The sequence below is a fragment of the Heterodontus francisci genome, chromosome 18, assembly GCF_036365525.1.
Source record: "Heterodontus francisci isolate sHetFra1 chromosome 18, sHetFra1.hap1, whole genome shotgun sequence".
Classification (NCBI taxonomy): Eukaryota; Metazoa; Chordata; class Chondrichthyes; order Heterodontiformes; family Heterodontidae; genus Heterodontus; species Heterodontus francisci.
The window spans coordinates 9,898,639-9,920,419 of NC_090388.1; the positions used below are offsets into that span (position 1 = coordinate 9,898,639).

General features: G+C 48.3%; 1 protein-coding gene across 1 annotated transcript in view; it reads left to right on the top strand.

The window, feature by feature from the left end:
• Positions 1–2,864: 2,864 nt before the first annotated feature.
• The window catches only part of tmem263 (transmembrane protein 263), a 39,520-nt gene continuing 20,603 nt past the window's right edge, over positions 2,865–21,781 (top strand). Inside the window, exons 1-3 of the mRNA XM_068051157.1 lie at positions 2,865–2,908; positions 17,124–17,198; positions 19,283–19,352. Of these exons, the coding sequence (XP_067907258.1) occupies positions 2,894–2,908; positions 17,124–17,198; positions 19,283–19,352 (160 nt within the window). The 5' untranslated portion in view covers positions 2,865–2,893. The remainder of the gene's footprint in view (positions 2,909–17,123; positions 17,199–19,282; positions 19,353–21,781) is intronic.

Sequence of the window (21,781 nt, forward strand, 5' to 3'; positions counted from 1 at the left end):
CCCCAGCAACTACTCCCCGCGCCCCCCCAGCAACTACTCCCCGCGCCCCCCCAGCAACTACTCCCCGCGCCCCCCCCAGCAACTACTCCCCGCGCCCCCCCAGCAACTACTCCCCGCGCCCCCCCAGCAACTACTCCCCCCCCCCCAGCAACTACTCCCCCCCCCCCCCAGCAACTACTCCCCCCCCCCCCCAGCAACTACTCCCCCCACCCCAGCAACTACTCCCCCCCCCCCAGCAACTACTCCCCCCCCCCCCCAGCAACTACTCCCCCCCCCCAGCAACTACTCCCCCCCCCCCAGCAACTACTCCCCCCCCCCCAGCAACTACTCCCCCCCCCCCCAGCAACTCCCCCAAACACCTCCCCCCCCAAGCAACTACTCCCCCAAACACCTCCCCCCCAAGCAACTACTCCCCCAAACACCTCCCCCCCCCAAGCAACTACTCCCCCAAACACCTCCCCCCCCAAGCAACTACTCCCCCAAACACCTCCCCCCCCCAAGCAACTACTCCCCCAAACACCTCCCCCCCCCAAGCAACTACTCCCCCAAACACCTCCCCCCCCCAAGCAACTACTCCCCCAAACACCTCCCCCCCCCAAGCAACTACTCCCCCAAACACCTCCCCCCCCCAAGCAACTACTCCCCCAAACACCTCCCCCCCCCAAACAACTACTCCCCCAAACACCTCCCCCCCCCAAGCAACTACTCCCCCAAACACCTCCCCCCCCAGCAACTACTCCCCCAAACACCTCCCCCCCCAGCAACTACTCCCCCAAACACCTCCCCCCCCAGCAACTACTCCCCCAAACACCTCCCCCCCCCAAGCAACTACTCTCCCCCCCCCCCCAAGCAACTACTCCCCCAAACACCTCCCCCCCCAGCAACTACTCCCCCAAACACCTCCCCCCCCCAGCAACTACTCCCCCAAACACCTCCCCCCCCCCAGCAACTACTCCCCCAAACACCCCCCCCCCAGCAACTACTCCCCCAAACACCCCCCCCCCAGCAACTACTCCCCCAAACACCTCCCCCCCCCCAGCAACTACTCCCCCCGCCCCCCCAGCAACTACTCCCCCCCCACCCAGCAACTACTCCCCCCCCACCCAGCAACTACTCCCCCCCCACCCAGCAACTACTCCCCCGCCCCCAGCAACTACTCCACCCCCCCAGCAACTACTCCACCCCCCCCAGCAACTACTCCACCCCCCCCAGCAACTACCCCAAACACCTCCCCCCCCAGCAACTACCCCAAACACCTCCCCCCCCAGCAACTACTCCCCCAAACACCTCCCCCCCCAGCAACTACTCCCCCAAACACCTCCCCCCCCAAGCAACTACTCCCCCAAACACCTCCCCCCCCCAAGCAACTACTCCCCCAAACACCTCCCCCCCCCAAGCAACTACTCCCCCCGCCCCCCCAGCAACTACTCCCTGCACCCCCCCAGCAACTACTCCCTGCGCCCCCCCAGCAACTACTCCCTGCGCCCCCCCAGCAACTACTCCCTGCGCCCCCCCAGCAACTACTCCCCCCCCCCCAGCAACTTCTCCCCCCCCAGCAACTACTCCCCCCCCCAGCAACTACTCCCCCCCCCAGCAACTACTCCCCCCCCAGCAACTCCCCCAAACACCTCCCCCCCCAAGCAACTACTCCCCCAAACACCTCCCCCCCCAAGCAACTACTCCCCCAAACACCTCCCCCCCCAAGCAACTACTCCCCCAAACACCTCCCCCCCCAAGCAACTACTCCCCCAAACACCTCCCCCCCCAAGCAACTACTCCCCCAAACACCTCCCCCCCCAAGCAACTACTCCCCCAAACACCTCCCCCCCCAAGCAACTACTCCCCCAAACACCTCCCCCCCCAAGCAACTACTCCCCCAAACACCTCCCCCCCCAAGCAACTACTCCCCCAAACACCTCCCCCCCCAAGCAACTACTCCCCCAAACACCTCCCCCCCCCCAAGCAACTACTCCCCCAAACACCTCCCCCCCCCAAGCAACTACTCCCCCAAACACCTCCCCCCCCAAGCAACTACTCCCCCAAACACCTCCCCCCCCCAAGCAACTACTCCCCCAAACACCTCCCCCCCCAAGCAACTACTCCCCCAAACACCTCCCCCCCCAAGCAACTACTCCCCCAAACAACTACTCCCCCAAACACCTCCCCCCCCAAGCAACTACTCCCCCAAACACCTCCCCCCCCCCAAGCAACTACTCCCCCAAACACCTCCCCCCCCAAGCAACTACTCCCCCAAACACCTCCCCCCCCCAAGCAACTACTCCCCCAAACACCTCCCCCCCCCAAGCAACTACTCCCCCAAACACCTCCCCCCCCCAGCAACTACTCCCCCAAACACCTCCCCCCCCAGCAACTACTCCCCCAAACACCTCCCCCCCCAGCAACTACTCCCCCAAACACCTCCCCCCCCCCCAGCAACTACTCCCCCAAACACCTCCCTCCCCCCCAGCAACTACTCCCCCAAACACCTCCCCCCCCCCCAGCAACTACTCCCCCAAACACCTCCCCCCCCCCAGCTACTACTCCCCCAAACACCTCCCTCCCCCCCAGCAACTACTCCCCCAAACACCTCCCCCCCCCAGCAACTACTCCCCCAAACACCTTCCCCCAGCGGACGCACTACATCTCACCCTCTCTTCCAGCAGTCCGGGTGGACACTCCTGGGACTCTCTGCTCGGACACTGAGTTTTGATTGACAGGAGCAAGGCTCCGCCCCTTCACTGCACTGACCGGAAGTGACCTGTCCAAATGTTGACACATGAAATTAAAGAGCTGGTTGCCATGGCGACGTTGATGTGGCGGCTGCTGTCCGGCAGCCAGAGCTGGAGCTGCTGGGTGTCAGTCAGAGAGGGGATGCGGAGTCTGCATTGGGACGATGGAGTTGCCCTGTGTGAGTTTCCCTTTACATTCAACATTCTTCAGAGTCTTGGTGTTGTGGAGCTTGTTTACTGGGAAAGCAACTGTTCCTTTAGTCAATGCTTAAAGTGCAAAGAGACCAGATGGTTAAAAACAGGCTGGCAGCTTTTAAATAGACTACCTCCCAGTTTAATATATGACACTCAGTACATGTGAGACAGTGACTATATTAAGGGATCAGGCAGTAGTCGGGGTCTAGATAGAACAAACGTTGTTGCCAGACTCTCAAATACTTTTGTTCCTCTTGGAACATCTGGGTAAAGGAGCTGTTAGACCAGCCTGCTCGCCCCACTACCTGAGCATCTTGCTCCTGTTTCAGCATTTAATCGCTACTTCCCCTTCTAAACCCATCTCTGCCTACCTTGTTGAATCAGGAATCGATCCATTCCTCATCTGGATATGCTGGTTTCAAATGATTACGTTCACCTCTTCCCTCTTATTTAATGACCCACCCTGTATGCTGCACACGTATCTGCTATTTTGGTCCCTCGGGGCAGTGCACTTACCTTCAGCAATAACCTTCTCCCATCAAACAGTCAGAAGTGGGATGTTTGCTGATGATTGTACAGTGGTCAATTCCCAGATAATGAAGCTTGGGCTGTTAAGTGGCAAGTAGCATTGTGCCACACAAGTGCCAGGCAATGATCATCTCCAACAAGAAAGAGTCTAGCCATCTCCCCTGGACATTCAACAGCGTTACCATCGCTGAGCCCCCCCCCCCCCCCCCCCCCCGCCACCATCAACAGCCTGGGGGTTATCTTTGACCTGGAACTGAACTGGACTGTGGCTGCAAGAGCAAGCCAGAGGCTGGGAATTCTGCAGCAAAGTGACTCATCTGCTGACTCCCCAAAGCCTAGCCACCACAAGTCAGGAGTGTGATGGAATACTCTCCACTTTCCTGGATGGGTGCAGCTCCAACAACACTCAAGAAACTCGACACCATCCAGGACAAAGCAGCCTGCTTGATTGGCACCCCATTCACCACCTTCAACATTCACTCCCTCCACTATCAGTGCACAGTGGATGCATTAGTTTCCTATGTTGCAAAATTGATTGTACTTCAAGAATATTTCATTGGCTAAAGCACTTTGAGACATTCTGAGGTCGCGAAAGACACTATAGTAATGCAAATCCTGCTCTTTTTAAGTGTGTAGCATCTACAAGATGCACTGCAGCAACTCACTAAGGCTCCTTCGACAGCACCTTCCAAACCTGCGACCTCTACCACCTAGAAGAACAAGGGTAGCAGATGCATGGGAACACCACCACCTGCAAGTTCCCCTCCAAGTCACACACCATCCTGACGGAACTATATCACCGTTCCTTCACTGTCACTGGGTCAAAATCTTAGAACTCCCTCCCTAACAGCACTGTGGGTGTATCTACACCCCAAGGACTGCAGCAGTTCTAGAAGGCAGCTCACCACTACCTTCTCAAGGGCAATTCAGGATGGGCAATAAATGCTGACCTTGCTAGCGACGCCCAGTCACCATTGAAAAAAGAAGGTCCATTCTCTGCTGCTGCAGAGAATTTTTTACTGTACGTTGAGCTAGCTCTGATCTGACCCTGCTCTGGACCTTGCACTGGACCCTGCTCTGGACCCTGCACTGGACCCGCTCTGGACTCTGCTCTGGACCCTGCTCTGGACCCCGCTCTGGACCCTGCACTGGACCCTGCACTGGACCCTGCTCTGGACCTTGTTCTGGACCCTGCACTGGACCCTGCTCTGGACCCTGCACTGGACCCTGCCCTGGATCCTGCTCTGGACCCTGCACTGGACCCTGCTCTGGACCCTGCTCTGGACCCTGCTCTGGACCCTGCACTGGACCCGCTCTGGACCCTGCTCTGGACCCTGCTCTGGACCCTGCACTGGACCCTGCACTGGACCCTGCTCTGGACTCTGCACTGGACCCTGCACTGGACCCTGCACTGACCCTGCTTTGCACCCTGTTCTGGACTCTGCTCCCACACTCTTGAATGATCTTTGCTTTGTCACTTTCCTCTTACTTCTGTCTGAACCCTGCACCTTCTGACTCGGAGGCGAGAATGCTGCCACTGAACCAGAAGCTAGCTCCCAAACCTTGTGATGCTGCTTGTTCAATTACATTATTGCAGTATTTGAAAGAGTCATCTGAACCAAGTGCTGTCAATCACAGACTAGACTGTAGCACAGCTTTAGATAGAGGAGCATAATACTGCAAATGTTGGAAATCTGAAACAAAAACAGAAAATGCTGGGTATGTTCAGCAGTTCTAGCAGCATCGGAGAGAAAAACAGAGTTAACTTTTTCATTCTGTGACCTTTAATTCGCAGACCTGAAATATTGACTCTGTTTCTCTCTCTGCAGATGCTGCAGGACCTGCTGAGTGTTTTCAACATTTTCTGTTTTTATTTTAGATAGAAGACTATGGGAGCAGCCTTGTTTATTGCTGTGATTTAATTACTGTGCAGAATTTAACGAGCATAATTTGCAACAATAATCATTAAGGCTTCACATGTGCACAGCTATTTTCTCTGAGGTGTTGAAAAGTTGTCTGGGTTCTACTCGGGAAACCTGGAGAAAAAAAATCCAGTTCTACATTTCACAGTTTTTGGTTTGGGGAAAGGTTGAGTAATGTGAAAGAACACAGGGATTTGGGGATTCAGCTTGACTAGATTCTAAAATCAGCACCTTATGAGAATAAGGCTGTGAAAAAACAAGCTAATAGAAAACTCGGTTTGGTGGCATTAAGTATAAAGTATAAAAGTTGACATATAATGGTGAATCTGTATAGAACATTAATAAGACCACAGCTGGAGACTGTGTGCAGTTTTGGGCTCCACACTATAGGAAGGATTTTGAGGCAGTGGAAAGGGAAAAGCCTGGATTCACTGGAATACTACCTGGTATTAGGAAATACAAACATCAAGGGTAAAAGCATAGCTGATGATTGACTGTGTCAATGTTGAAGAATAGTTTAGAGAAGGTGTACAAGGAAAGAGGATAAAGGGATATGGGAACAAGGCGGGTGCATAGGATTGGGATAATGCTCCTGTGGGGGATAAACACCAACATGGATTGGATGGGCTGAGTGGCCTGTTTCTGTTCTATAATTCCTATCTAGTTGATCACACTAAAACCTTCCAACTTTCTGTCAAACTCACAGTCACTCTATGAATACTGGAGCTCACCTCTCTTACATATATAATCAGCTAGTCACAGATAGAAAGTCATTATTTGATTACCATCTGTCCAAAACAATTACACTCAGACATTTCTCAGCATTTTACCTGGAGCTGGATATAAATAGTTGAAACATCCTCGATCAAGAAAACAACTAACCCAGTCTCACTGAAATGCTTTATATGTTTCTAAATTCAGTAAACACACAATAAATAACACATTTTAGGTTTTGACACTCAATGAAATAGTAATGCAGTAACTCCCAATGTTCCTCAGAATATCACCTAGGAAGTCATAGAAATGTTCTTTATCTGAGATGCTGGTGTTTAGAGTTGGCGCGTAGATGCTTATGATATTGAGTGTGCCTCCATCGGATGATAACTGCAGGGTGATGAGGTGTTCCGAGGTTGCTACTGATGGTTCAGTTGACTGTGTCAGTCGGTTGCTCACTGCGAAGCCTACGCTATGCTCACGGTGATCTTCAGCACTCTTTCCATGCCAGTAGAATATGTTATTAGCCTCTCGAACTGAGCCAGCCTCGGCTAACCTGGTTTCTTGTAGGGCTCAATGTTAATACCAAGCTTGTGTAGCTCCTGGTCAATCAGGGCTGCCTTGTGTACACTGGCTGTGGAGTGTAAGTCACTGTTCATTCCAGCGCACATAGTCCTCACATTCCAGCCTTCAAGCCAAAAGGTTACCTCTCTTTGTTTGCTGCATAGCCTAGGCATGGTTTTAGGTGATGCAGACTTGCTGAGCATCTGCACCCCCCCCTCTCGATCTCGTAGGCTGCTGTCCAGAGGAAAGACGAAAGCCTGTACGTCTGGTGCCTATACGGTTGCAGGAATTGCTAGAAGGTGTTAATTTGAGGGAAACACCAACTACCTAATGAGACTCCACTCCAGATTTTGTTGGGTTCATTCCCTTAGCTATTATCTCTTGATATTGTTGTTGTTAATGTTGAAAGCACCGACTGGCAGGGCCCAGATTGCCACAAATGTAGGTGTGATCTTGTCCTCCAGGTGTGCGAAGGGCACAGCGACAGGTCACTGCTTCCCACCTCCAGGTTACCGCCTCCATCCCCTGAACCCTCCAGCTGCAGTGGGCGGCACAGATGGACGGCACAGTGGCGCAGTGGTTAGCACCGCAGCTCCAGCGACCCAGGTTCAATTCTGGGTACTGCCTGTGTGGAGTTTGCAAGTTCTCCCTGTGTCTGCGTGGGTTTCCTCCGGGTGCTCCGGTTTCCTCCCACAGCCAAAAAAGACTTGCCGGTTGATAGGTAAATTGGCCATTATAAATTGCTCCTAGTATAGGTAGGTGGTAGGGGAATATAAAGACAGGTGAGGATGTGGTAGGAATATGGGATTAGTGTAGGATTAGTATAAATGGGTGGTTAATGGTCGGAACAGACTCGGTGGGCCGAAGGGCCTGTTTCAGTGCTGTATCTCTAAATCTAAAAATCTACTACACCCTCAGGCGGTCAATCTGAGATGACTGTAGGTCACGTAGGACTGAACTCAGCACAGGCGAGTGATTTTTCTGGCCAGGACCAGGCTGAAGCTGAAAAAACAGTATAATCAATGGCCAGTTCGCAAGCTCAGCAGATTTTGAAGTCTCTCAATCACAGCACTGGTGGGAGAAGGGCAGTAAACTGATCAAAGTTACCTTCAATATCACAACAGAGCAGCAAATCAGAGACAGAAGTTGGGTCTTACAGTATAACCAGTGTAGTCCAAAGCAAAAGCGTGATGTTGAGAGAAGTCCAGCAATCTGAAGCCAAGTTTGAAAGAAGATCTAGATCTAGATTTTTCCAGATCTTTCCACAGCTCACAGATAATAAAAAAGCAGCAGATTATAGACAGAAGCAGAGTCTTACATTTTTCCAATGTAGTCCAGCACAGAAACGTGATCTTGATGTCCAGCGAAGCCAGGAAACCACATCTAGGTCTTATCCAGATTTTTAGCAGAGCTGACAAGGTAAGGTCAGAGGATGGGGTTTGTATCATCAGACAGAGGACGTTTAAACTAACAGTTAACTGTCTCTCCCATGCCTGTAACTTGTTCTCCTTGACTCAAGAAAACTGTGGTCATGGGACAAGGTGTTGGATCTCCACCCCTGATCACACTAAATAACACTCCACTGGAGGTGGTTAGCAAATTCTGCTACCTTGGGTTCACGAAGACAGACAATCTGTCCCTTGATGCAGAGCTCGATACAGACATAGGGAAAGCAGCGACCACCTTTGGCCGACTTCCAAAACACACATAGGATAACACAAGCTGACTCTTAGGACCAAGCTGATGGTTTATAAGGCCTGTGTTCTCAGCAACTTTCTGTATGGCTGTGAAACATGGGCGACTTACAGCTACCAGGAAAAGAAGCTCAATAATTTCCATCTTCACTGTCATTGTATTATGGGTATATCCTGGCAGGATAAAATCACAAATATGGCAGTCCTCTCAAAGGCAGAGCTCCTGAGTGTGTTGGCTCTAATCAAACCGAGGCGGCTTCGGTGGATCAGATTCGTCCGCAGGATGGAAGACGGTTGCATACCCAAGGACCTTCTGTATGGTGAGGTAGCCGGGGCCAAACGACCAGTGGGGCACCCAAAGCTCCACTTCAAGGATGCTTGCAAGTGTGATATGAAGGCCCAAAATGTCAACTATTGTGCCTGGGAGTCACGAGCTGCCAAAAGAGAGAAATGTCAATATATTCTGTGGACTGGTGTGCACTACCACAACGACCAGTTGCCACAGCAGCTTGGCAACAGGCGCCAACGTCAAAAACAACAATTCACAGCGTCACTTGGCAGTTTCATGTGCAGCACTTGTGGCAGAACCTACTTCTTAAGGATTGGCCTTCACAGCCATCAGCAAAGGTGCACCAAGAGAAGACACCCCACCTAAATGGATTGTTTGCTGCATGTCCATCATCTTTCATAGATGGAAGGATGCCAATCAATCACTCCCAATGTATGTGTTATCAATATGTGAAGCTATTAAGGCTCCAGATATATTTGCCTCTCTGTGACATGCTATAAATTAAAGTAAATTGGGGCTATTCATATGCTCAGTTTCGTGTCATCTGTAAGTTTCAAAATTCCGCCCTGTATCCCCAAATCCAAGTCTTTACTGTGTATCAAAAACAGCAGTGGCTCTAGTACTGAACCCTGGGGAACTCCATGTCATACCTCACTCCAGTCTGAAAATAGCCTTTCACCACAACTCTTTTTTTTCTAGCCCTTAGCCAATTTTGTATTCATGTTGCTCCTGCCCCTTTTATCCCATGGGCTTCAATTTTGCTAACAACCCCTGAAAGGTGTGGCTCTAATTAACTATGCCCACTCGTCCAAGACCCCACCCTCCCCCCACCCCACAACCAGTTAGCTTAACATCTGTCATTGGGTAAATGCTAGAGTCCATTATGAAGAAAGAAATAGCAGGAAATTTAGAAAAACATAATATAATCAAACAGAGTCAACATGGTTTTATGAAAGGGAAATCATGTTTGACAAATTTGTTAGAGTTCTTTGAGGATATTACCAGCAGAGCGGATAAAGGGAAACTGGTAGATGTAGTCTATTTGGATTTTCAGAAGGCTTTCGATAAGGTGCCACATAAAAGGTTATTGCACAAAATAGGAGCTCGGGGTATTGGGGGTAATGTGTTGGCATGGATTGAGGATTGGCTAACACACAGAAGGCAGACAGTCGGGATTAATGGGTCTTTTTCAGGTTGGAAAGCTAGTGGGGTGCCACAAGGATCGGTCCTAGGGTCTCAACTATTTACTATCTATATTAATGACTCGGAGGAAGGGACAGAGTGTAGAGTATCCAAAGTTGCTGACGATACAAAAATAGGTGGGAAGGCATGTTGTGATGAGGCTACAAATAATCTGCAAAGGGATATAGTTGGGTTAAGTGAGTGGGCACAAACTTGGCTGATGGAGTTCAATGTGGGAAAGTGTGAGGTAATCCACTTTGGTAGGAAGAATAAAAAGGCAGATTATTATTTAGATGGAGAAAGATGACAAAATACTGCAGTACAGAGGGATCTGGGTGTTCGTGTGCATGAAACACAAAAAGTTAGCATACAGGTGCAGCAAGTAATTAGGAAGGCAAATGGAATTTTGGCCTTTATTGCTGGGGGGGTTAGAGTTTAAAAATAGGGAAGTCTTGTTACAACTGTACAGGGTGTTGGTGAGGACACACCTGGAGTACTGCGTATAGTTTTGGTCCCCGTATTTAAAGAAGGATATACTAGCATTGGAGCCAGTTCAGAAAAGGATCACTGGGCTAATTCCTGGGATGAAGGGGTTGTATTATCAAGAACGGCTAAACAGGTTCGGCCTTTATTCATTAGAGTTTAGAAGAATGAGAGGTGATCTTATTGAAACATATAAGATTCTAAGGGGGCTTGACAGGGTAGATGTTGAGAAGATGTTTCCACCAGTGGGGTAATCTTGAACTAGGGGACATAGTTACAGAATAAGGGGTCACACATTTAAAACTGAGATGCAAAGGAATTTCTTCTCTCAGAGGGTGGTGAATCTCTTGAATTCTCTACCTCAGAGAGTTGTGGAGGCTAGGCCACTAAATGCATTTAAGGAAGAGGTAGATTTTTGAAATCTTGGGAAGTTGAGGGGCATGGCAGGCCCGAAAGAGTTGAGGCCTGGGACAGATCAGCCATGATCTTATTGAATGGCGGGGCAGGCTTGAGGGGCTGAATGGCCTGCTCCTGCTCCTATTTCTTATGTTCTTATACTGCAATTACACCCTCCCAGCAGTGTTGGCGCTGTAATGCTCAGTTTTGCATTTCTCAACAACTGCAGAGAAACTCTATTTCAATCACTTCTCTTTCTCTGCTTGCCAGCTTGCTGTAATTTTTGCTATGAATTATAAAAGATTAAAACAAAATATTATGTAAAAATAAGCACGGAATGTATGGATTTCAAATTGTGACTAAATTGCATATGTGAGCCCTGGGTTAAATGCCCCTACCTCACCTGAAGCAGGAGGCCATTCAGCCCTGTGAGCCTGTTCCATCAATCAGATAGATCGTGGCTGGTCTGTATCTCAACTCCATAACCCTTAATACCCTTCCCCAACAACATAGGAACATAGGAAATAGGAGCAGGAGTGGGCCATTCGGCCCTTCGAACCTGCTCCGCCATTCAGTAAGATCATGGCTGATCTGATTATGGCCTCAACTCCACTTTACTGCCTGTCCCCCATAACCCTTTACTCCCTGGTAGATCAAGAATCTGTCTAGCTCAGCCTTGAATATATTCAATGACCCAGCCTCCACTGCTGTCTGTGGTAGAGAATTCCAAAGATTAATGACCTGCTGAGAGAGGAAAGTCCTCCTCATCTCTGTCTGAAATGTGCGATCCCTTATTCTAAACTATGACCCTTACTTCTAGATTCCTCCATGAGGGGAAACATAATATCAGCATCTACCCTGTCGAGCCCCCTCAGAATCTTATATGTTTCACCTCTCATTCTTGTAAACTCCAGTGGGTATAGGCTCAACCTGCTTAACCTTTCCTCATAAGAAATCCCTTCATCCCAGGAATCAACCTAGTGAACCTTCTCTGAACTGTTTCCAATGCAAGTATATCCCTCCCTAAATAATGAGACCAAAACTGTACGCAGTACTCTAGGTGTGGTCTCACCCTGTACAGTTGCAGCACTTCTCTACTTTTATACTCCATCCATTTGCAATAAATGCACAACATTCCATTTGCCTTCCTAATTATTTGCTGTACCTGCATGCTAACTTTTTATGTTTCATGTGCGAGGACACCCAGATCCCTCTGTGCTGCAGCATTCAGCAGTCTCTCTCCATGTAAATAATATTCTGCTTTTCTATTCTTCTGGCCAAAGTGGACAACCTCACATTTACCCACATTATACTCTATCTGCCAAATCTTTGTCCACTCACTTAACCTATCTATATTCCGTTGCAGATTCTTTGTGTCCTCCTCACAACTTGCTTTCCCAACTATCTTCGTATTGTCAGCAAATTTGGCTACAATACACTCGGTCCCTTCATCCAAGTCATTCATATAAATTGTAAATAGTTGAGGACTCAGCACTGATCCCTTTGGCACTCCAGGAGTTATAGTTTGCCAACCTGAAAATTCCCCATTTAACCCAACTCTCTATTTCCTGTTAGTTAGCCAATTCTCTATCTACGCTAATATATTACCCCAACATCAGGAGCTCTTACTTTTTGCAGATCACTATTAATCCTTAGCAATCAATTAATTAACTGATGTCCGTCCCAACTGTTTCCAAAGTTGTTGTGTTGCTGATCTACCAGGAGGTCGATGACAGCCGCCAAGTTGGGGCTAGTCCTGATATTCCTCTCCCAGCTCCTTTGACCCCTGGAACTCCATCCCTAACAGCGTTGTGGGCGCAACTTCACCCCATGCAGTGGTTCAAGAAAAGAAAGACTTGCATTTATATAGCGCCTTTCATGAACACCAGATGTCTCAAAGTTCTTTATAGCCGATGAAGTACCTTTGAAGTGCAGTCACTGTTATAATGTAGGAAATGCAACATCCAGTATGTGCATGGCAAGATCCCACAGTGATGTTTATTGAGGGATAAACATTGGCCCAGGACACCAGGGAGAACACCTGCTCTTCTTTGAAATAGTGCCATGGAATCTTTTATATCCATCTGAGAGGGCAGATGGGGTCTCACAGTGGCGCAGTGGTTAGCACCGCAGCCTCACAGCTCCAGGGACCCGGGTTCGATTCTGGGTACTGCCTGTGCAGAGTTTGCAAGTTCTCCCTGTGTCTGCGTGGATTTCCTCCGGGTGCTCCGGTTTCCTCCCACACGCCAAAGACTTGCAGGTTGATAGGTTAATTGGCCATTACAAATTGCCCCTAGTATAGGTAGGTGGTAGGGAAATATATAGGGACAGGTGGGGATGTGGTAGGAATATGGGATTGGTGTATGATTAGTATAAATGGGTGGTTGATGGTCGGCACAGACTCGGTGGGCCGAAGGGCCTGTTTCAGTGCTGTATCTCTAAACTATAAAGCACCTCATCTGAAAGATGGCACCTTCAACAGTGCAGCACTCTCACAGTGCACTAGAGTGTCAGCTTAGATTTTGTGCTCAAGTCTCTGGAATGGCACTTGAACCCACAACCTTCTGAGGTGAGAGTGCAACCCACTGAGCCACAGCTGACACACTAGGAACCATAATCATATACTAAACTGATAACAGGCTGAGCTGCGAGGGGAGGGCTCACCATCACCTTCTCAAGGACAGTTAGGGACGGGTAATAAATGCTAGCCTTGCTACATCATGATTAGATTATGATTAGATTAGAGATACAGCACTGAAACAGGCCCTTCGGCCCACTGAGTCTGTACCGACCATCAACCACCCATTTATACTAATCCTACACTAATCCCATATTCCTACCACATCCCCACCTGTCCCTATATTCCCCTACCACCTACCTATACTAGGGGCAATTTATAATGGCCAATTTACCTATCAACCTGCAAGTCTTTTGGCATGTGGGAGGAAACCGGAGCACCCGGAGGAAACCCACGCAGACTCAGGGAGAACTTGCAAACTCCACACAGGCAGTGCCCAGAATTGAACCTGGGTCGCTGGAGCTGTGAGGCTGCGGTGCTAACCACTGCGCCACTGTGCCGCAGGACAAAACTGAGCTCGAGTTCCAACAATGCTTTACACTTTTTACAGCAAGATAGTAGTATTTTACTTTCTAAAGGAGAACTCAAGGGACTGCATTTCTTTATTCTGATACTAGTCCCACTGGTAACTTGACAAGAGACTTGGTTTGTAGAAACTGGTTAGTGCCAGCTTGCCCTTTGAATCTCCCTCCAGTGGCAATGCTTATGGGTGGTCTGAGGAGTGGTTGTGACATAGCGGTAATGACACTAGACTAGTAATCCAGAGGCCCAGGCTAATGCCCTGGGGATACAGGTTCAAATCCCACCATGGCAGCTGCTGGAATTTAAATTCAATTAAATTACTAATAGTCCCACGAAGCTGTCATCAATTGTTGTTGGGTAGTTTTGTGCTTACTGAGACTAATATTTTAATTCCAGATTCATTAATTCATTGAATTTAAATTCCCCAGCTGCCGTAGTGGGATTTGAACTCCAGTCTCGAGAGCATTAGTCTAGGCCTCTGCATCACTAGACCAGTGACATTACCATTCTGCTGCTGTTTCCTTGAGCTGGGGGAGTTTTTGTGGGTGGGAGGGCACGGTGGTGGTGACTGCTCCAATTGTGCATTTTTGTGCCACTGGGCTCTGAGAAGATGGTGCATAATGTTAAGAGTGGCTGTTCTTTTCTTCCCAGTCAGCAATGGAATTTGTCGCTCTTACTAATTTGATTGATTGAGTTTTTTGAGGAAGTGACGAAGATGATTGATGAGGGAAGGGCGGTGGATGTTGTCTATATGGACTTTAGTAAAGCCTTTGACAAGGTCCCTCATGGCAGACTGGTGCAAAAGGTGAAGTCACACAGGATCAGAGGTGAGCTGGCAAGATGGATACAGAACTGGCTTGGTCATAGAAGACAGAGGGTAACAGTGGATGGGTGTTTTTCTGAATGGAGGGATGTGACTAGTGGTGTTCCGCAGGGATCAGTGCTGGGACCTTTGCTGTTTGTAGTATATATAAATGATTTGGAGGAAAATGTAGCTGGTCTGATTAGTAAGTTTGCGGACGACACAAAGGTTGGTGGAGTTGCGGACAGTGATGAGGATTGTCAGAGGATACAGCAGGATATAGATCGGTTGGAGACTTGGGTGGAGAAATGGCAGATGGAGTTTAATCCAGACAAATGTGAGGGTAATGCATTTTGGAAGGTCTAATGCATGTGGGAGGTATACAGTAAATTGCAGAACCCTTAGCAGTATTGACAGGCAGACAGATCTGGGCGTACAGGTCCACAGGTCACTGAAAGTGGCAACACAGGTGGATAAGGTAGTCAAGAAGGCATACGGCATGCTTGCCTTCATCGGTCGGGGCATAGAGTATAAAAATTGGCAAGTCATGCTGCAGCTGTACAGAACTTTAGTTAGGCCACACTTAGAATACTGCATGCAATTCTGGTCGCCACACTACCAGAAGGATGTGGAGGTTTTGGAGAGGGTACAGAGGAGGTTTACCAGGATGTTGCCTGGTCTGGAGGGCATTAGCTATGAGGAGAGGTTGGAAAAACTCGGATTGTTTTCACTGGAACGATGGAGATGGAGGGGCGACATGATAGAGGTTTACAAAGTTATGAGCGGCATGGACAGAGTGGATAGTCAGAAGCTTTTTCCCAGGGTGGAAGAGTCAGTTACTAGGGGACATAGGTTTAAGGTGCGAGGGGCAAAGTTTAGAGGGGATGTGCGAGGCAAGTTCTTTACACAGAGGGTGGTGAGTGCCTGGAACTTGTTGCCGGGGGAGGTGGTGGAAGCAGATACGATAGTGACGTTTAAGAGACATCTTGACAAATACATGAATAGGATGGGAATAGAGGGATATGGGCCCCGGAAGTGCAGAAGTTGTTAGTTTAGGCAGGCATCAAGATCGGCGCAGGCTTGGAGGGCTGAATGGCTTGTTCCTGTGCTGTACTGTTCTTTGTTCTTTGTTCTTTGTAACTGATTGCAATACAAAAACAGCCTTTAATTTTTCAAAGTATTCCACCCGCACCACTACCCCAGCATTGCTGGAGTTCGAGGCCTTGAAGGCATCCCTGACAGTCACCGTTGCGACGTGGCATGTTTTATCATTTACATATCCAATTATGATACGCCCCAGAAAATACTGAGATTGTAGTTGTCAATCTGCCTCCTCCCCGCACCCCCCCACCGCTCTCCCCCCAGCCCCCGCCCCAGTGTCTTATTGCTCAGGCTGCAGATCCTTTTACTGTTTCTCCCCAGATTGCAATATCGCACATCTCTCTGCACTGAACTGTGTCTGCCACTTACCCGCCCAATCCACTAATCTATCCATTTCCCCCACATTCTGCTGTGCCCTTCCTCACTGTGTGTCTCGACAAACCCTAGAATTGTTTGTTGTGTGTCTGTATCTAAATCTTTTACATAAATTGAAAGCAAAGAACCCTGAGGCGTGCACTGTGCACTTGTTTTTGAGCTTTTATGAAATGATTTTGGTGGGGAGGATTTGGAGTTCTGAGAAAGGATTTGCTTATAATCTAAGAAAAATAAAGTTTTATATGAGTAATAATTGTTTCAAAATACTTAGTGTAGCAAAATAAATAGCAGCTGCTGCAATCATTAAACCTGTGCTTCAGGGTTGCCAACTCTGGCAGAACATAGTCCTGGAGGTTTCATCACATGACCTTCTCCCGCCAACTGTCCATTGCCGCTGTCTCCCCATTGGTTGCCTGACACGTCCATCCTCGTGATGCCCCATTCCTGCAGCCAATCAGAAAGCGAACAGGTTCTTTATTATCCAATTGGATGATTCTTAACATTTGGGTAAATTGCCTTTTCTTTTCCAACTCCAAACTGTTGATAGCTAGTAAAGAATAATGTTGAAAGAAATTGATTTTATTTTATCGACCCTATGGTTTTTCTCCCGGCTTTCTCCCCCAGCAGCGTCTTGGAGATTAATCTTCAATTCCATGTGAAGTAAAAGAAATAAGCACTTTGGAAATCATTTCCTGTGACCTTGCCTGCAAAGAAGGTTATTAAACTCATGGTGCAGTTTGAAATAGTTTGGAAAAAACAGCCCCAAATACTTCTTTTGCCCTCGGATAGAAACATTTCCAGGTGAGGGAATCCTGCTGATGAATGCTGGCAAAGTCTTCACTCCCCAGACCCTCAGACTGCAGCAGCCCTGTAGTTTCAGGCACTGGTGTCCTTGGGAACTGCTTTCAGTTCTGGGAATAATGCTAACTCTCGAGTCCAGGGCGTTGGAGAGAGGCCTGAGGCAAGTAAGTGAGTTCAACACCAAAGAATATTTTCGAGGTGAGCGTGATCCCTTTATTTTAAAACCTTTTCTACTGATTTCCACGCAGGATCTTCCAACTGACTCATGCAACATCGGTGAAAGATCAGAGGATGCTCTGCAGAGACGGCGCAAATATATCGAGGTTAGCTTGCACTGAAACCGTGTGGGAATTTCCTCCTCCTGCTCCAAACACCCAGCACATTTCTAAACTATGTTGTCCTGCCCTGGGCTTGTTTCCCACACAGGACGATGGCTGAGAGGACAAGAGTCAAAGAATCATAGAACAGAAAAAGGCCATTCGGTCCATTGTATCTGTGTCAGCTCTTGGAAAGAGCTATCCAATTAAAGGAAAAGAAAGCATTTATATAGCAAATTCAATAATATTTCTGTGGTACCTTTCACAATCTCAGGACATCCCAAAGCACTTTATAGCCACTGAAGTGTAGTCACTGCTGTGATGTAGGAAGTGCAGCCACTAATTTGTGCACAGCAAGCTCCCACAAACAGCAATCTGATAATCTAATATATAGTAAAAGGGTGATAAAAGGAGGAATAGGGTCAATTTGGGACCAAAAAGTGGATTTATGCATAGAGGCAAAGGGCATAGCTGAGGTGCTAAATGAATACTTTGCATCTGTCTTTGCCAAGGAAGAAGCTGCTGCCAAAGTCGTAGTGAAAGAGGAAGTTAATGAGACACTGGATGGACCAAAATTTGATAAAGAGGAGGTATTAGAAAGGCTGGTTGTACTTAAAGTTGGTAAGTCTCCAGGACCAGATGAGATGCATCCGAGGATTCTTAGGGAAGTGAGGGTGGAAATTGCGAAGGCACTGGCCATAATCTTCCAATCCTCCTCAGATACAGGGGTAGTGCCAGAGGACTGGAGAATGGCAAATGTTACACCCTTGTTCAAAGATGGGTGTAACGATAAACCAGCAACTACAGTCCGGTCAGTTTAACCTCAGTGGTGGGAAAGCTATTAGAAATGATAATCTGGGACAAAATTAACAGTCACTTGGCTTCCTTTTTGTGCTTCAACCATTCTATGATTCTATTCAATTCTATAATCTGTTTTAGTGATGTTGATTGAATTAATTCCACCCCCACTCCCCCTGCTCTTTCCCCATAGCCCTGTAAATTTATCCTATTCAGGTATTTATCCAGTTTCCTTTTGAAAGTTATTGAATCTCCTTCCACCTCCCTTTCAGGCCGTGCATTCCAGATCATAACAACTTGCTGCATAATTTCTTTGTCCTCATGTCGTCTCTTGTTCCCTGGTTTTCTCCCATCTCCTGGGAAGCTCATTCCGCAGCCTGAGATGAAGAGCTGAGCTTTTGGGGAGTGATGGGGATGAGCCCATCAATTACTGACACTCCTTCAGTTCACTAAGGAGATCTTTATCCCATTCAGCGACCCAGGTTCAAAGCCAGTCCCTGCTAGTGGAGAGACAGGAGAAGCTGTGATTATTCTGCTGAGAGCAGAGGTTAAGATGATATTTCAAAGAGGTGTTCAAAATATTGAGGAGTTATATTGAATAAATAAGAAGAAACTGTCTCCAGTGGCAGAAGGGTCAGTAACCAGAGGACACAGATTTAAGGTCATTGTCAAAAGCACCCAGTCCACTGCCCATCCCCATCCTCTCTGTCCACTGCCCATCCCCATCCTCTCTGTCCACTGCCAGTCCCCTCTGGCATCCAATGCCCAGCCCCCTCCCCGTTTTGCTGCCAGCCACCTCCCCCATCCACTGTCCCCTCACCCAGCCACCACCCAGCACTGTCCCCATTACTGCCCAGCCCCCTTCCCCACCCTCTGCCCAGACCCTCCCCTACCCTCTGCCCAGCCCCCTCCCCATTGCTCAGTCTCCTTCCCCATCCACTGTCCAGCCCCCTCCTCCATGTTCTGGCAGACCTCTCCCCCATTGCTCAGCCCCCTTCCCCATCCACTGCCTATCCCCCTCCCTCATCTGCAGAAGTCAATGGAAATCAAAAGGAAGAGAGATGTTTAATGGTTTGCCGATTTGTTTGCACCATCGCACAAAGTCACGATTTACCCCAATGTGTGACTGAATTGGGTCTGCTTTCCCCAGACTAACTATCCCCAGTGCTCGAACCCCACTGCACCCGAACACCACTCAACTCACTGTGTGTGTTCGCCCAGGAGATTGGCTAGTTATAAGAAAATTCAGTCCATCAGAACATCTCCTCAGGTTTTCTATTTTGTCTTGATAGAAGCCAATGGAGCAAGCAAGTGGAGATAAGAAGGACATCCCGTCATATTTGAGGGAGCTTCCACCAGAGGGTGAGTACAGTAACTGAGGGTCACATCCAACACATGTGCAGGTGCTTGGCTGATAGCACAATAACCACACTCAGTGGGAACCAATATCACTCAACCATTGAACAAGACATCAGCAGAGAATCAAGCTTCATAAAATTACCAAAGACTTTCTTCCTCCACATTGCATTGATGAAGGAAAAAGTCTGTAAGTTAATTTTCCCAACATGAGTGAGCGGAGGTAAAAACAGAAAATAATAACAAAGTACTGCAGATGCTGGAAATCTGAATTAAAAACAGAAAGTGCTGGAAATACTCAGCAGGTCGGGCAGCATCCATGGAGAGAGAAGCAGAGTTAATGTTTCAGGTCTGTGACCTTTCATCAGAACTGGCAAAGGTTAGAAAAAATTAGGCTTTAAGCAAGTGAAGTGGGGGGGGGTGCGATTTTGGTGGGGAAGAGAACAAAAGGGAAGATGTGTGATAGGGCAGAGGGCAGGAGAGGTTAAATAACAAAGCTGTCATGGGACAAAGGCAAAGAGTGTGTTAAAGCCTGTGGTGAAAGACAAAGCATTAGTCCAGAGAGGGTGTTAGTGCCAGAGTAATGAGCAGCTCTGTCCAAAAACACCACATGATAAACAGGCACATGGTTAAAAGATAAAATAAAATAATTTTTAAAAAATGTAAAAAATACTTAAAAATAGGCCAGTCGTGCTTTGGAATTATTGAACTCAGTGTTGAGTCCGGAAGGCTGTAGAGTGCCTAATCGAAAGATAGGGTGCTACTCCTCGAGCTTGCGTTGATGTTCACTGGAACACTGCAGCAATCCCAGGACAGAGGTGTGAGCATGAGAGCAGGGGGATATGTTGAAATGACAAGCAACCGGAAGCTCGGAGTCATGCTTTTGGATTGAGCGGAGGTGTTCTGCAAAGCGGTCACCAAATCTGCATTGGTCTCCCCAAGGTAGAGGAGACCACATTGTGAGCAGTGAATACAGTATACTAAATTAAAGGAAGTACAAGTAAATCGCTGCTTCACCTGAAAGGTGTGTTTGGGGCCTTGGATAGTGAGGAGATAAGAGGTAAATGGGCAGGTATTACACCTCCTGCGATTACAGGGGAAGGTGTCGTGGGAAGGGGACGAGGAGTTTGGGGTGATGGAGGAGTGGACCAGGGTGTCGTAGGGGAAATGATCCCTTCGGAATGCTGACAGGGAAGGGGAAGGGAAAATGCGTTTGGCAGTGGCATCACTTTGGAGGTGGCAGAAATGGTGGAGGATGATCCTTTGGATGTGGAGGCTGGTGGGGTGGAAAGTGAGAACAAGCGGAACCTTGTCACGATTCTGGGAGGGAGGGGAAGGGGTGAGGGCTGAAGTGCAGGAAATAAATCGGACACAGTTGAGGGCCCTGTCAACCACAGTGGGGAGGAATCCTCGCTTGAGGAAAAAGGAAGACATATCAGACGTGCTGTTGTGGAAGGTTGCATCATCAGAAAAGATGCATTGGATATGGAGAAACTGTGAGAATGGAATGGAGTCCTTACAGGAGACAGGGTGTGAAGAAGTGTAGTCAAGGTAGCTGGGCAAGTCGGTTGGCTTATAATGAATATTAGTAGACAGCCTATCCCCAGAGATGGAGACCGAGAAGTCGAGGAAGGGAAGGGAAGTGTCGGAGATAGACTATGTAAAGGTGAGAGAAAGGTGGAAATTGGAAGCAAAGTTGATGAAGTTTTCCAGTTCGGGGTGAGAGCAGGGAGTGGCACCGATGCAGTCATCAAAGAGGTGAGGGAGGGGCCTGAGTAGGACTGGAATGAGGAATGTTTGACATAGCCCACAAAAAGGCCAAGCAAGTACCCATAGCAACACCTTTTATTTGAAGGAAGTGAGTGGAGTTGAAGGAGAAGTTGTTCAATGTGAGAACCAGTTCAGCCAGGAGAGAGAGGTCAAGTGTGTACATATGGTGGTGCATGGCACTGAGTGTGGATCTCAGGATGCGGTGAGAGCAGCAGTTCGAGGAACATTGTATGTCTCAGAGATCCAAAACATGAGGGATGAAAATTCAATAGGAATCCACGTGGAATAAGTTGGAGTCGGAGATAGTTGCTGAGGAAGGAGATGTGGCTGTGAAAATGAGTTTTGGTAGAGACTTTATCAAATGCCAGGAGGGAAATAGAAAGCAATGAAGGTGAACAAGGTAAAAGAGACAAACGAAAATCCTGTCAGTGAGAAGAGCAAAACCTCTTCAAGGTAGGCATTCCTGGAAGAGAAGTGGCCGTGAATTAAACACTAAAATAAAAGCAAAATACTACAGATGATGGAAATCTGAAATAAAAAACAGAAAGCGCTAGAAATACTCAGCAGATCAGGCAGCATCCATGGAGAGAGAAGCAGAGCTAATGTTTCAGGTCTGTGACCTTTCATCAGAACGGGCAAAGGTTAGAAAAGTAATAGGTTTTAAG